This window comes from Nestor notabilis, unplaced genomic scaffold (genome assembly GCF_000696875.1).
Source record: "Nestor notabilis isolate BGI_N333 unplaced genomic scaffold, ASM69687v1 scaffold12548, whole genome shotgun sequence".
In the NCBI taxonomy this organism is placed as follows: domain Eukaryota; kingdom Metazoa; phylum Chordata; class Aves; order Psittaciformes; family Psittacidae; genus Nestor; species Nestor notabilis.
Window position 1 is genome coordinate 1 of NW_009941542.1, and position 13,750 is coordinate 13,750.

Genomic DNA, 13,750 nt, shown 5'->3' on the forward strand with positions numbered 1-13,750 from the left:
CAGCCCTCGACCCCGGACACGGGCATCAGGACCGGGACAGGGACGGACGGGAGCTCCGGTGAAAGAGGCAGAGCAGCCCGCCGAGGTGAGCGCCAGCGAGGACAGCCGCAGCGGGGACACGGCTGCCTCAAACGGGGACGCGTTCGCAGAGGACCTGCCACCCACCCTCTCTGCTACCAGGCTCTATGTGGGACGGAGCTGGCCATGGAGAAGTTGTACTTCGCGGGGAGCAGCATATGGACCATCAACAGCTCTCTGGGGAACGGCAGGCTCTGCCTGGAGAACCAGACCTCCGGGAGGAACAGCACCACGGACCCCCTGAAGAGGAACGAGGACATGGCCAAGGTGGAGGTGACGGTCCTCTGCCTCATCCTGTTCCTCGCCCTGACAGGCAACCTGTGCGTGCTGCTGGCCATCCACACCACCCGGCAGAAGCACTCCCGCATGTACTTCTTCATGAAGCACTTGAGCATTGCTGACCTGGCCAGACCTCCGGGAGGAACAGCACCACGGACCCCCTGAAGAGGAACGAGGACATGGCCAAGGTGGAGGTGACGGTCCTCTGCCTCATCCTGTTCCTCGCCCTGACAGGCAACCTGTGCGTGCTGCTGGCCATCCACACCACCCGGCAGAAGCACTCCCGCATGTACTTCTTCATGAAGCACTTGAGCATTGCTGACCTGGTCGTGGCCATCTTCCAGGTGCTGCCCCAGCTCATCTGGGACATTACCTTCAGGTTTTATGGGCCAGATTTCCTTTGCCGGTTGATCAAGTACTTGCAGGTAGTGGGGATGTTTGCTTCCACCTACATGCTCTTGCTGATGTCCCTGGACCGGTGCTTGGCCATCTGTCAGCCACTGCGGTCTCTGCACAGGAGAGCGGACCGGGTCTCTGTCCTCCTCACCTGGCTGCTGTGCCTGCTGGTCAGCATCCCTCAGATCCACATATTTTCTCTGAGGGATGTAGGTAATGGGGTTTATGACTGTTGGGCAGATTTCATCCAGCCCTGGGGACCTAAAGCCTATGTCACCTGGATAACCCTGATGGTCTACATAATCCCTGTGTTGATGCTGAGCATCTGCTATGGCTTGATCAGCTTCAAAATCTGGCAGAACGTGAAGCTTAAGACAGCTCATGGGCCCAACATGAGCTCCAGCTCCCACAATGGGACAGCATTTGCCAGGGTCAGCAGCACCAGGCTCATCTCCAAAGCCAAGATCCGGACAGTCAAAATGACCTTCATCATAGTGTTAGCTTTCATAGTGTGCTGGACTCCCTTTTTCTTTGTGCAGATGTGGTCTGTGTGGGACACGAATGCTCCGCAGGAAGGTATGTCCTCTCCTCTCCCATAGCCCTGCATTTGCATGGACTGCTTAAGCTCAGTGGCTGCAGGAACTCCAGCAGCAGACTCACAGGCTGCAAGTGGCAGCTAGAAACTGCTCCAGGCTGGGTCTCAGGGGGCTGGGGGTGAGGCAGGAAAAAGTCCCGAACATGGAAAACCCACCTGACAGGCAGCAGTGGCTGTGCCTGAGCTTACCCTGGGCAAGCAAGGGCTGGCTGAGCCCCGGCAGGTTCAGGGCCACCACAGCTTGGGGCTGGTCGGGCTGTGTGGTTGTGGTGGCCAGGGAGGTTTTTCACTGTCCCCGGCTGTGTGAGCTCAGCCCTCCGGGGTGCTCTGGGGTTTGTGGGGGTTCGATTGCCCACCCGGGTGCTGGGACGAGCTGGGGGCTGTGTGGGAGCTCAGCCCCATGCCAGGAGAAAAGAGCAGTGTTAGTGCCCAACTTTTCTTCCCCTTACTGTTTTGTCCTCACTAACTTTGCTTTCTGCTCTTTTGCCCTCTTTTCCCTCTCCCCCTGTCCCCTTTCCATCCACCCCAGGACCGTGCTGCTGTTACTTTATCTCTGACCGGAGCATGGTTTCTGCAGAAAGCTGCTGATTTATGAGCAAAGGCTTTTCCTAAAGGATGTGGTGTCACTGATTTGTCATTTCTTATACTTGGCGCTGGCTGCTCCTGTCATCACTAAGGTAGAGGCAGAGTAAAATACATTAGTCTCACACGCTTGTAACTGTACAATTCTGTGCTGTCACCTGCTGGAGGTGTCTGATGGTCCCTCTGCACCTGTAAGGAAAACTGCCCAGGAAAGCTTAAAAGAAAAACTGCACAACTTTGTGAGGTGGGAGAAAGGGAAAAAAGTGCATCCAGGGATGACAGCTCTTTGGGCAGGCGGACCCAAGCTCAGCAGGGATGCTGACTCTGGGGATGCCAAAGAGGGGTGAGGAGCTGCAGCCCCATCCCGGCTACCCCAGCAGCCCTGCCACGGCAAAGGGCTTCACAGTGTAGGGCACAGCTGGCTTACACTGTGCACTCTTTTCTCTTCTTTAAGCTTATCCCTGAGCTCTAACCCTCACTCTTTAACCCTGTCTGTGGAGAACCTGATGTCTCCTGCAGCCTGTGCGCATCTTGTCTCCCTGGGTCGAAGCTGATCGGAGCCAGGCAGGCTTACTTTGACCTTCTTGCTCCTCTCTGCTTTTATTTCAGGTGGAGAAGAGAAGCACAGCTCTTTAAGCCTCCCTAGGTGCTCCAGGCAGCCGTCTCCTCATTTTCCACCTGATTTAGGCTGGTTGAAACTTCTAGTTTTCAGCTCACACTGGGATGAAGCAGTGTCTCTCCCTTTCGCTGTATTTTAAACCTGCAATCTCGAGGGCTTCCGCCTGACTCATCAGCAAACAAACCTCTGCCGCTCTGCTGATTCCTGCGGCGCGGAGCGGGGGGATGGCCGGGGGGTCACTGATCGCACCCTACCTGCTGCTCTGGGAAACTTTCCCTTCCTCACCCTGTGCTGTCGGCCCTGTGATGCTTTTCCCTTTGATTTGCTGTTAGGTTGAGAGGAAAGCTCCAGCCCTGCTCAGTTGTAACAAACTCCCCGTTCCTTCAAGTTGCTGTTGCTTGGGGGCCTGTGTCTGCAGTAGAGGATGGGAGTTTTGCCACAGTATTTGCTGGAGGCTTTCATGGCATAGGAAGGAAAAGCCTCGGGTAGGCTATTGTGGGCAGCAAATGCTGGGAGACCCCAGCCCTTCCTCCCAGGCCCACCGTCCTCCTCGCTGGCTGCCCAGAGGCATGAGGGCAGGGTCAGACCTCTCTGCAGAATAAACGGGCTTTGCCTGCAGCGCTCCTGACAGTGTTGCCCTGCATCCTGCATCTCTTCCCTTTTCCCAGGCCAGCTCGTCTGGGCAGTGTGGTGGGGCACCTGACAGAGGTGTACCCGGCAGGAAGGGAGTTTGGCTGTTTCTTATCTCACAGGCTTTGCAGTCTCCGTGGGCACAACATCAGAGAGGAATGGAAGCCGATGGGCAGGGTGCTCAGGCATGGGCGGGCTGCGCCCCGGGAGATGATGTGCAGATTACAAAGCCCGTGTGAGGGAGGGTCACCTACTTAGAAAATGTTTAGTTTTCTCCACACAGGATATCATCAAGAGTGTCCCTGACAAGGAGAAGTCTGTTTATACCTTATTGAATCCTAATTAATGCTGAGCAGGGGCCCTGCGGTTTTGTGTGCCTTGCATCCTGGAGCGTGGTGAGATGCAGATCTCGGGCATTAGCAGAGGGATGCACAGTGCTTGGTCTGCCATGGGTACAAATCTGACACTGCTCGGGGTTGTTCTTTCACCTTTGCAGGGTGAGAAGTCTGCTGCGGTTTAGCATGTGTTAGGGGTAGAGATAAAACTGTAAAGAAAACAAACAGAGGAAGCCCTCCTTTCCTAGCTAGCAAAGTGATGATCAGAGAGGTCTCACCCTGCTGTTACCGATCCAGTAGCTTTATACATCAGTCCTCCTTGCTTCACAAACAAAATAAGGCAAGTGAAGCGCAGAAGCTGTGCCAGTGGAGTGTCAGGATGGGGCTGGGGTCCCACGTTGCTGCCCATCTGCCTGGCCCAGCTCCTTGTCTCCCCCAGCCCTGCTGTTGCCCTACCCCACACCCTGGTGATCCCCACCTTTGCTGGCCATGCAAACCTACAGCCCCTGTAAGTGCAGGTCGGAGCTCCAGGTTATGGTGCAGGTGTCAGCTTAAGCACTGGGGATCCTTCATAGACCACTGGTTAGAACGAGGTTTTTGTTGCACGCACCTTATGGGTAATATATGTTACATGTGGCATTTTGAGCTTTCAGTCAAAGTTGGCTTAAAGCATCCATGAAGATAATAGCAAGGCTGTGAAGCAGCGTTAACTGATATATTGGTCCTTTAATCCTGAGAGCTGGTGCCCCGAAACGTGGGCTGTGAGTGATGGCATCTCTCTGTATGTGGGAATTAGTGAACAATCCTCAGTTCATCTCTCTGCTGTAGCAGCGTTGGCAGCAAAGGTCCCGCAGCCCTTCCCCGGCGCAGCCTTCTGTCTTTGCTGATCCTTCTTGACAGCAGAACATCCACAGACCCGCACGGGAAGATGTTCAGAGCATGGGGAGAGGGAACATCCATGAGGGGCAGAGGTTGCTCTTTGCAGCACCTCTCGGGGCTCTCCGGCAGTCCTGCCAGAGCAGGGGGAGATCCACACTTAAGGCCTGGCCTGCTGTAAGCTCCGTGAAATTCAATTTATCTCCTGCAGAGAGGGAAGAGCTGTCAGACGTGGCTAGATGGTTTTTTAAGTGGGTAGAAATGCTGTGATGTATTTCAGGTTTTGTGCCTAGGATTTGTATGCCATTCCCCATGGATTTCTTTAGCATATGCTTGAAATTAAAAGTGGTTGGATCAGATATCACTTGAGCAGGAATTACGCATGAGTTGGCTAAAGGTGAATCTGGAATGTAGTATTCATTATTCACACTTCTTCTCTAGTTTAAAAGCTGCAAGTGGAGTCTTGCAGAGGTGGAAAGGGACCAGAAACAGCCAAACACGTATACGCATCCTTACTGCTGGTGTCCCCTGAGAGCACAATGAGATGAGAGTACGGGCTGAAAATTTAGGAAGCAGAATAAAAAGCTCTGTTCCCTGCTCCTGTCCAGCTGCCATGGGAGTGTGAGTGCCACCATCCCCTTCTCAGCAGAAGGTGCTGATCCGACCTCTCCGGTAGGACAGTCGAGTACTTTGTCAAGTACTTTGTCAAGTACTACCTGGGAATGGAGAGCAGCAGCAGCTGCTGGAGGTCCTGGCACCATACTGTCACCATCCCCAGCACCACGCTTGCAGCCAGGAGCCATTGCCAGGCTCCCAGGCTTCATTACTGAAATGGGAATGGCTGTGATTTTCCCTGGCAGAGCATCATATGGAAAAAACTGATTTGGGGGAAAGAAAAATGCTACTGGTCCCTAGGGCTGGAATAGCACTGGGCAAAGAGGCATGGATGGGGCTGGGCTGACAGGCACTGTCCTGTTGGCTGGGTTTTGGTGGTGGGGACAGCTCACGAGCAAGGTATGCACTGGGGCCAGGGGGATTGTGGCTTCCCCATAGCCTGAGCATACAAACCCTGCCAGTCTGCCCCAAATTAGCTGCTGGTGGGAAAATGTTTGTTCCCGGTCCTGCTCTTTGCCATGGCAACTCCAAGAGGCCGCGCTCCCTCCTCCCCACTTTGGGCATGATAAAGGCAAATTGTGCAGGTGATGCCGGGGGAAGCTCTGCTCTCATGAGGTATTTCTAGGGTAGCGCTGAGCGGTGCAGGAGCTGAGGAGGAAATGCAGCCTTTTTTTGGGAAAAAACCCTAAATCCAAGTTGCTTTAACCAAAACTCGCTTCTTCCTTTTTATTCACCATCTCTTCTTTACCAATACATCAACCACGGTGTTCCTGCAGGCAGGGCAGCCCATCCCTGGCATGGGAGGACGTGTCGTGCTGGTGGTGTGTGCCTGGTGCCTACCTCTCCAGGGTGCTGGCTGTCACTGCCTGTGCCATGCCCTAATGCTGCCATGCTTTCTGTCTTGCAGCCTCCCCCTTCATCATCGCCATGCTCTTGGCCAGCCTCAACAGCTGCTGCAACCCCTGGATCTACATGCTGTACACGGGGCACCTCTTCCACGACCTGATGCGGCGCTTCCTCTGCTGCTCCACGCACTACCTGAAGTCGCGGCCGGCGTGCGACCTGAGCGTTCCATGCCCTAATGCTGCCATGCTTTCTGTCTTGCAGCCTCCCCCTTCATCATCGCCATGCTCTTGGCCAGCCTCAACAGCTGCTGCAACCCCTGGATCTACATGCTGTACACGGGGCACCTCTTCCACGACCTGATGCGGCGCTTCCTCTGCTGCTCCACGCACTACCTGAAGTCGCGGCCGGCGTGCGACCTGAGCGTTGGGCAGGAAGGAGCTTCATGCAGCCATCCATGATGTGAGGGCATTGCCAGCTGGGACCTTGTGCTGCCGCCATGCTGCCTTCCCTGTGGAAAGCTGGGATTCGGACAAGCAAGGGGGGTTCTATATAAGTAGGTGTATATATGTCTGTGTAAGCATGTACAGATAATATAGATATCTGTTATTTAACTGAGGCAGGAGCGAGGGGAGGGCTGCTGTGGTCCAGGTTTCACTGCTGCCTGGGACTGGACAGCAGGAACCCACTTTCAAGCCCCCAAATCACTGACATTGGTGGCTTTTAGATACCACTGGGAAGGACAAGTTCTGCCTCAAACTACCCCAAACTGCTGGGGCAGATGTGCCGTGTTCCCATAGAATGCAAGGGGCAGGGTGATGGGTGCCATCCTGGCACACAGCGTTGGGCACTGCTTCCCCCCCACCTCCTGCAGCAGGAACCCCTCAGAATGCCAGCATCTGGCTGGGGCAGAGCAGCGGGCACCACGCTCTCAACACGGGTATACTTGCTTTGCTTGAAGTGCTGTGGGGCAGAGGCAACCCCCTCCCTGCATCCCTGCATCCCTGCATCCCTGCATCCCTGCATCCCTCCATCTCTCCGTCATCCGTTGTCCTTCCATCTGCGCAGTGCAGCCCAGCCTCGGCAGTGGCAGTGCTAGCACAGAGAAGGGCAGTCCCGCGACTACGGGCTAGGGGGGCAGTGCGAACAGGGCTGGGGACAAGCCATCCAGGGGGCAACATTAACACCCAGGTGCCCCTACTCTTGCCCAGCTCTGCTCCATGTGCTGCGTGAGGCTGCACACATGGGTCGGCAGGAGCCAGGGAAGCAGACACGCCTGCAGGGCCAGGGATCTGTGCAATAACACGTTTGCTGAGTGTGCTCTAAAGCTTCTCCTAAGGGGGGCGTGTGGGATTACAGCTGAACTCGATGGGGTTTAACAGAGAAACTCCCGCTGAGTCCCCTGAGGCTAAGCTTTTGCTTTGGGTTTACCGCAGGTTGCATTTAGTCTTTTACACCAATGCAATTTTCTTGCTCTGTAATGCACAAGGTCATGCTTATGGCATGGATTTTATATTGTTAAGAAATACCTGTAAATAAAGTTTTCTGAGTGTGTCTTAATGGAAAGTGGGAGGGGAAGGAGGAATAGACTAAGAAAATGAAGGAAACCAATGGGAAACAATGCTTTAAACACAAGATCCAAGTAACAAAGGATGCTTTTACAGAGTACTGCACCGAACACTTAAGACCTGCACCCCACTGTTCCATAGCATGGAGCTCGCCATGCCACAGCCTTTGGCAGGTGGGATGGCTGCAGGGAAGGGCAGCTTTTGCTGAAGGCAGTGGGAGCTTTCCCATGAATTCGGTGGCAGTGGGATCCAGTGGCTGCAGATGGATGCTTCTGCCTTTGCTTGTGCCGCCTCCCAGATCTGCAGCCAGGAGCAAGGCGTACATGCAAAGAGTAATGTGATTTGGCCTTACCTGTTGGGAATGAATACCAAAAATGCATTTAAATGTGTACTTGATCTTTTCCCTGTCATCAACAAGTACATTTCACCTTTCATGTCCTGGCATTCCTTTGAGTTTTTTTGTAGTAGCTTCAAGTGAGCTCTCAGCACATTTGCTGAATACAACCCAGCACATGCACTCTCAGTGTATTTTACTAGCCTGGTTTAAATCCTTAGGAAAGCATACAGCATCTTCCTCTCCCCGCCAGTCAAGTGATGCTGCAGCCCATTGCCAGGCTCCTGCAGCACCCCCAGGCTGCAGTGGGATGGGGACGGGGAGCAGAGCTCCAGGTTTGTCACAGTGGAAAGATATCAGATGTGCTGCAAAAAGACTTTCGTAAGGGTCAGAAGCAAAATAGAGGTGCTAACATGTGAGCCCATGCGTCACTGCAGTAGGGAGATCAGGATTTTGGAGGTTTGTTGGTTTCTGGCTGTGAACTACTAGGAAAAAACCTAAAAAATTAAAAAGAATGTAATCCCAGTATTGGTTTTAATTTTTTTTATTCCCACAAAAAGCTTTAAAAAATGCTCATGATAAAGTGTTTTTGGAGACATTTTTCTCCCATACAAATATCTAAATATCTTTTTTTTTTTTTTTTTTTTTTAACATCCATCTTGAGGCCCGATGTTGCTAGACCACCGATGCGATATTGCTATGGAATAATGCAGTCCACAATCCCAAACCACTGGAAGAGCACTAGTAGAAAATCTGGCTTGCTCTTGTCCTTGGCATGGCACTAGAAGAGACTTTGACTCCAAGTCTTTGTTGGAAGCCAAGGGAAAAAAGCACATGAATACAATTGAGAATAACCTCTGAACAACAGGACCTCCTGGGCCCTGATTCAGCAAAGCACTTAAGGCCAGAGCCAAAGAAGCATTTGAGTGCCTCAGAGTTAAAGTACGATTCATGGAAGATGGACTAAACAATTTAATTGACAGGAGAGGACGCAGCTCCAAATTGGACTTTTTTCCCCTCATCCCTGTGTTTTCACTGAACCAGAGCAGCTGGGTGCAGGCAATGTCCTGGAGGAGGCTCCTTCCTCTGCTGCCCTTGCTGTGTCAGACAAACACATTGCTGCAGGCTAGAGCTTACCTAGCATCAGACAAGCAAGCACATAGCAATATTCTTCCTGAGAACCAAGCTAAAGCTTGAAGCCAAGCTTGTCATGTCTCAACCAAAGTTATCAAAAGCCACTTGTTCTCGTTGCTCCCCACGGCGCTGCCCAGCTGCCCCTCTGCAGCCCCGGTGCTGCCCACATGGTTCAACGATCTACCACAGAGCACAGTGATGCCCCCAGATTAAGTTGTGAGCATCAAACTGCCACAAATGGTTTTACCATTGCTGGTGGCCCAGGCTCATGCTCCCAGAAAGCAGACACAACATTTCATGCACTAATTGATCTGATTTTTCAGCTTTGCTGAAATGCGAACACACATGATGAAAAAAAGTTTGTTTTCACTATTCTATCCATAAAACTTTTGTGCAGCATGATTTAATACAGAAGCTTCCACAACAACAATTATTTGCAGCAAATAATAATCCATATGCAAGTATTTCTCTTAGTGTCATGCTAGAATGAAGGGATGGAGAAGCAGGCAGGGTTTGGTCTGTTGTCCATCAGCATCTCTGCACCATGGCTTTTTACTGCAGCCAAGGGCTGTGGTCCATGAGATGCTGCTGTCTCTCCTGTGGGAGCAGGGTGCAGTGCCAAGGGTCATGGAGGGCCGAGGGCTCTTGCCGAGCCTTGGTGGGCTTCTCTTCTCCTAAAGCTGCTGGCTTTGGGATGGAGTAACGGGCAGCCCAGCATGCCTCTGACTGCAGGGAGCATCCTTGACTGCCAGCTCTGCTGCAGGGCCTGGCAGCACTGCGCAGGTCCCTGGGCACGGTTGTCCGTGTGACCAAGGGCAGGGCATGCTGCAGGAGCCAGGGAATCCTGTGTAGAGGGGTGGGTGTGCAAGGGCTGGGTGCAGCGGCTGTAGGGACCTAGATCTCCTTCCGGAGAGCAACTCTGATGTTGCTGCAGATCTTGGAGAGTGCCTCAAAGAACGGGTCGCAGAAGGTGTGGATGCACAGGGAGTAGATTCGGCTGACGCACTGGATCTCTATCAGGTAGCTCTTGATGCAGGGCACCACTGCCCAGATGTGGCAGAAGGAGATGAGGGCAAAAAGAAAGCCCCAGATGACTGCCAGGGGGATGCCCAGGATGGCAGAGAGCAGACGGTAGCACCAGTACTTGCTGACGGTGAAAGTGGTGTAGCTGGTTTTCCAGACCCCGTCAAAGCTGTATGTTCCCACAGGCTCAGCTATCACATCCTCAAAATCCACCTGGGAGGAGAGAATACAGAGGTAAAGTAGGTTTTGGGAGCTAACATGGGCCCCAGTGCAAGGATGAGGATTCATTGCAATGTGAAAGCACAGCCTGAATGGAGGGAGCTGTGCTGGGGGGGATGGATGCCCTAAACCCGGGCATGGCTGCTCAGGACACATTCTGTGATCTCAAACCCTGAGCCGTGGACAATGCTTCCAGGTGCTGGGGCCAGGCACAAGCTTGCCAAACAGGAGCTGTGCATGGGAGTGTTTACTCCAGAGGAAGCCAGAGCCCATTCCTACCCTTTTTTAGCATTCAGGGACATGGGCTGCCTGCTCAGCCAGAAGGTGGTTTGTGCTAATAAAATGCCAACAGCCCTCTTCATTTGTGATTTATTTGTTTATATATGCAAGGGCAAGGTGCTCAGTTCTGTCTGTCTGGGTTCCTTCTGCAAAGGGAGAGAGATCAGCTGGGCAATGCCCTTACAGGGATAGTGCTGTTATGTGCAGGTACTGGAAGTGTCTCTGAGTGGTAAATGCTCTTAAAAGCCTCTGACCTATGTGTAAAGATCTCACTGTGGTGTAACTCATTTCTAGGGAATACATGGCCTTTCCTTGGGAAGCTAATGTGTCTCTTTGTACATTTATGTTAAACTGCAGCCTCCGTTCGGGTTCTGGAAGCACTTTGATCATGAAATCATTCTGCATCATCTTTAATTTCCTGGAGTGGGTAAGAGGGAGAAAACACTGACACAGATTAAGAATCAGCAGCTGAGTTAGCTGGTGCTGGGGTGCCTGGGGAAAGCCCTGCTGCCCAGGAGCTGGGGCTGAGCTGCAGGTCACTGCACAGCTGCCTGATGAGCTAATCAGGGGTCAATTAATGAAGGGAGCACCAGGCTACAAGAGAAGAGTTTCCGCCTTGAGCCTTTCTTTGCTCACAGTGCACCAGGAGGGCTGGTGGAGGCAGAGCGCTGGATCCCAAGCTGAACTTCGGCACTGCCCTGAAGTCCTCACATGCAGGTACTGCTCTATTGCTTCTAAAGCTCTCCAAAGCCTTTGTGGCTGGTGTCACCACTGTAGCTGTAATACGTTCTCAGATTCTGGCTGTGGCACTGTAATGCTCCGGATGGGTTTATCTATGGCCACGTGAACCCTCCAGTCTGAACCTTCAGCTTTAGCACTCTGCTTCTCTCCTTAACTCCACTGGATGCCTTTCTACTTGCTGTGCTTTAGGAGCACTACATGGTTTCATGCCGAGGGTGTTTCTCAGTGTGTTGCTGCCTATAGGAGAGCGGGGAGGCTTTGGCTTTCTCTTCAGCTATGGGGTGAGCAGTGCTCCCTGTCCCGGGGCTGGCTCTGACCCCCATCCCCAGCCTTATCGGCTGTGCTATTTTTAAGGTGGGAGGAATGTTGTGGAAGCTGATGGAGCAGCAGCATGGCCATGTGAGTGTGTGAGCTTGGAAATCCTCTTACAGGCTTTTAGGGATCCTTGAGTAGGAACAGGCAGGGTTGGGAGAATTGAATTGGTGAGAAGGGTTAGGGGTGGTCTGGAAGGTGCTGCTGTTACCCCCAGTAGTAGCTGGGGAGCAGGTAGGTGTGTTCCCACAGTGCTGCTGGGCACGGGGGCCAGTGGGCTGAAGGCTGTCCAGGTCCTCACCAGCATGGGCAGTGGCAGGGTCGTGCTGCCCACAGCCCCACACCTCTCTAAGCGTGGGCTGATGAGACACATTGGCATGATGTGGCACAGATGTGGGACACGCTGCTGGGAACACGCTGGAGATAGCGAGGTGCCTGGCAGCTGTCACAGGCACGTCTCACTGTGCCGGAAGGATGCCCATCTACGGCTGTCACCGTCACAGCTCATCTCGGGGGGGGTTTAATGTGGCCATGCTGTGGGTTTAGCTGTAATAGTGTTTAAATGCATAAATGCAGGCTTACATTTCAGCTATGTAATCAAGGTCATGCTATGTTACAAAGCCTTTGTAAGCAGCCTCGGTGCATGCTGTCCCTTCTGGCATGTCATCCACTCTGATTTTATGTCAAATATATGTATATCAAATACGGTTTGAACAAAACCCTTCCATCTCTTCCTGTTCTCCTTTGGTCCAAACTTCTTGGGCATAACACTACCAAAGCTTAGAGCAATTGTGTTTCAGTGGTGAGCATTCAGGAAAATGTTTCCCTGTTCAGCTAGACTGAGAATTCCTCTTGATCAAAAATAGACAGAGGAGGCTTGCTGCACCCTCCTGCTGCTGTGGGAGAGAAACAATCTTCTTCACAACAGGACAGCACATATCTAAATGCTCTGGTGCTCAGAATGTCAGATCTTCATGATGAGCAGTTTTTTCCCCAGGTTCCCTTTAGATCAGTGATATGGGCTGACCCTGGGGTTTTTTTGGCTCCCTACTTACTGGTACAAAGGAGGGAGTCTCCATAAATATTCAAGCTATAGCCCATGAAGTTGGAGAGAGCATTCAAGGAATAGGAAATAGTGTGTTAATTGGAGCCACCCAGCTGGCATCTGGCTGCCCCTGGCAGCAGGGCTGTGGCCTCTAGCAGGTTATGTCCCTGTTACCCAAGGTAACACCACCTCTTGAGGCACTTGTACTGCAGAATTGCAGCCCCGGCTGAGGCCAAGCCAGGTACAGAACAGCAATACCAATATACTGATTGCATCAAGGAGGCAGGGATGCTTCTAAAACACAGTGCTGAGAAAGTCCTACCTTTACAACGTCCTCGTTTATATGCTTCGGGTCTCTGTTCACCAGGTCGATCTCCTTGGTGTGCTGGTCCTTGATGATGATCCTCTCCTCCAGCTCTGTCTGCTCCTCGGCCATGGCCGCTCTGCTGCCAGCGTGGAGGGTCACAGCGGAGGGAATGGGGGCTCTGCGGGAGGAGGACCGGGGCAGGACAGGGTGTGGAGGCTCCGGCCCCCCTGCCAGCAGCAGCTGCCCTGCAGCCCTGCGCCCCTGGCACTGCTCCAGGCTAAAATTAATGTCCTGCCTCCCACAGCCGCCCCAAGTGTCCCTTAAAGGGACTTTGCTGGGGACAGCCCCTGTGGTGCCCCCAGTTGGGGCAGACGTCCTCAAAAGCCTGAGAGAAATAGTTGTTTACAAGGAAAATTATTGTTTACCAATCTCTAAATGAAGCGGCTCTGGGGAGATGGGAATCGCGTCTATAAATATCACCCAGAGAAGCCACATTGTCCTGGGACAGGCACCAAACCTTGGGGTCCCTCTGGGAGCACAGAAGCAGTTTGTGGTATTGGTTTGGATTCCTTCGATTCCAGCTGTTTCATACAGAGAAACTCAAAGAAATCCTGCAAGACCAACCCAGAGATCAATAATGGTCAAGACATCTCCTCACTTAACACTGGACACAATGACATGTAGCATATTAATGAAGTTTTATTTAACTTGTGCTGTATTTTGATGGTCCTCACGAATCTCTTCAGTGCTCCCTTGGGTCTTGTGAACTGAAGATTTGTTTAAAACTAATTTTTTTTGGGAAAGAAAAAAACAAATAACCAAACCCCAAACCAAAACAACCAACCACCGTCAAACCGCTCACCCAAAGCTTCCGGCAAATCAGTTGTTTGTAGGCACTTTCATGTGAAGTAGTATTGGGATAACTGGCCTCTGATTTCCC

General features: G+C 52.4%; 2 protein-coding genes across 2 annotated transcripts; one reads left to right on the top strand and one right to left on the bottom strand.

The window, feature by feature from the left end:
* Positions 1-204: 204 nt before the first annotated feature.
* On the top strand, positions 205-6,309 carry OXTR (oxytocin receptor). The gene is made up of 3 exons (XM_010020955.1): positions 205-345; positions 546-1,329; positions 6,113-6,309. The coding sequence occupies exons 1-3, from the start codon at positions 205-207 to the stop codon at positions 6,307-6,309; spliced, it is 1,122 nt and encodes a 373-aa protein (XP_010019257.1).
* Positions 6,310-9,767: 3,458 nt separating this feature from the next.
* On the bottom strand, positions 9,768-12,947 carry CAV3 (caveolin 3). Its single transcript, XM_010020953.1, has 2 exons — positions 12,826-12,947; positions 9,768-10,120 (listed from the first exon to the last, which is right to left on the bottom strand). The coding sequence occupies exons 1-2, from the start codon at positions 12,937-12,939 to the stop codon at positions 9,779-9,781; spliced, it is 456 nt and encodes a 151-aa protein (XP_010019255.1). The 5' UTR covers positions 12,940-12,947; the 3' UTR covers positions 9,768-9,778.
* Positions 12,948-13,750: the final 803 nt, after the last annotated feature.

Coding starts and splice junctions, on each gene's coding strand:
- OXTR (XM_010020955.1), top strand. CDS start 205: ATGGAGAAGTTGTACTTCGCGGGGAGCAGCATATGGACCATCAACAGC. Junction 346..545: donor GGAACGAGGACATGGCCAAG/GTGGAGGTGACG, acceptor GACATGGCCAAG/GTGGAGGTGACGGTCCTCTG. Junction 1,330..6,112: donor CACGAATGCTCCGCAGGAAG/GTATGTCCTCTC, acceptor TCTGTCTTGCAG/CCTCCCCCTTCATCATCGCC.
- CAV3 (XM_010020953.1), bottom strand. CDS start 12,939: ATGGCCGAGGAGCAGACAGAGCTGGAGGAGAGGATCATCATCAAGGAC. Junction 10,121..12,825: donor TAAACGAGGACGTTGTAAAG/GTAGGACTTTCT, acceptor CTCTCCTCCCAG/GTGGATTTTGAGGATGTGAT.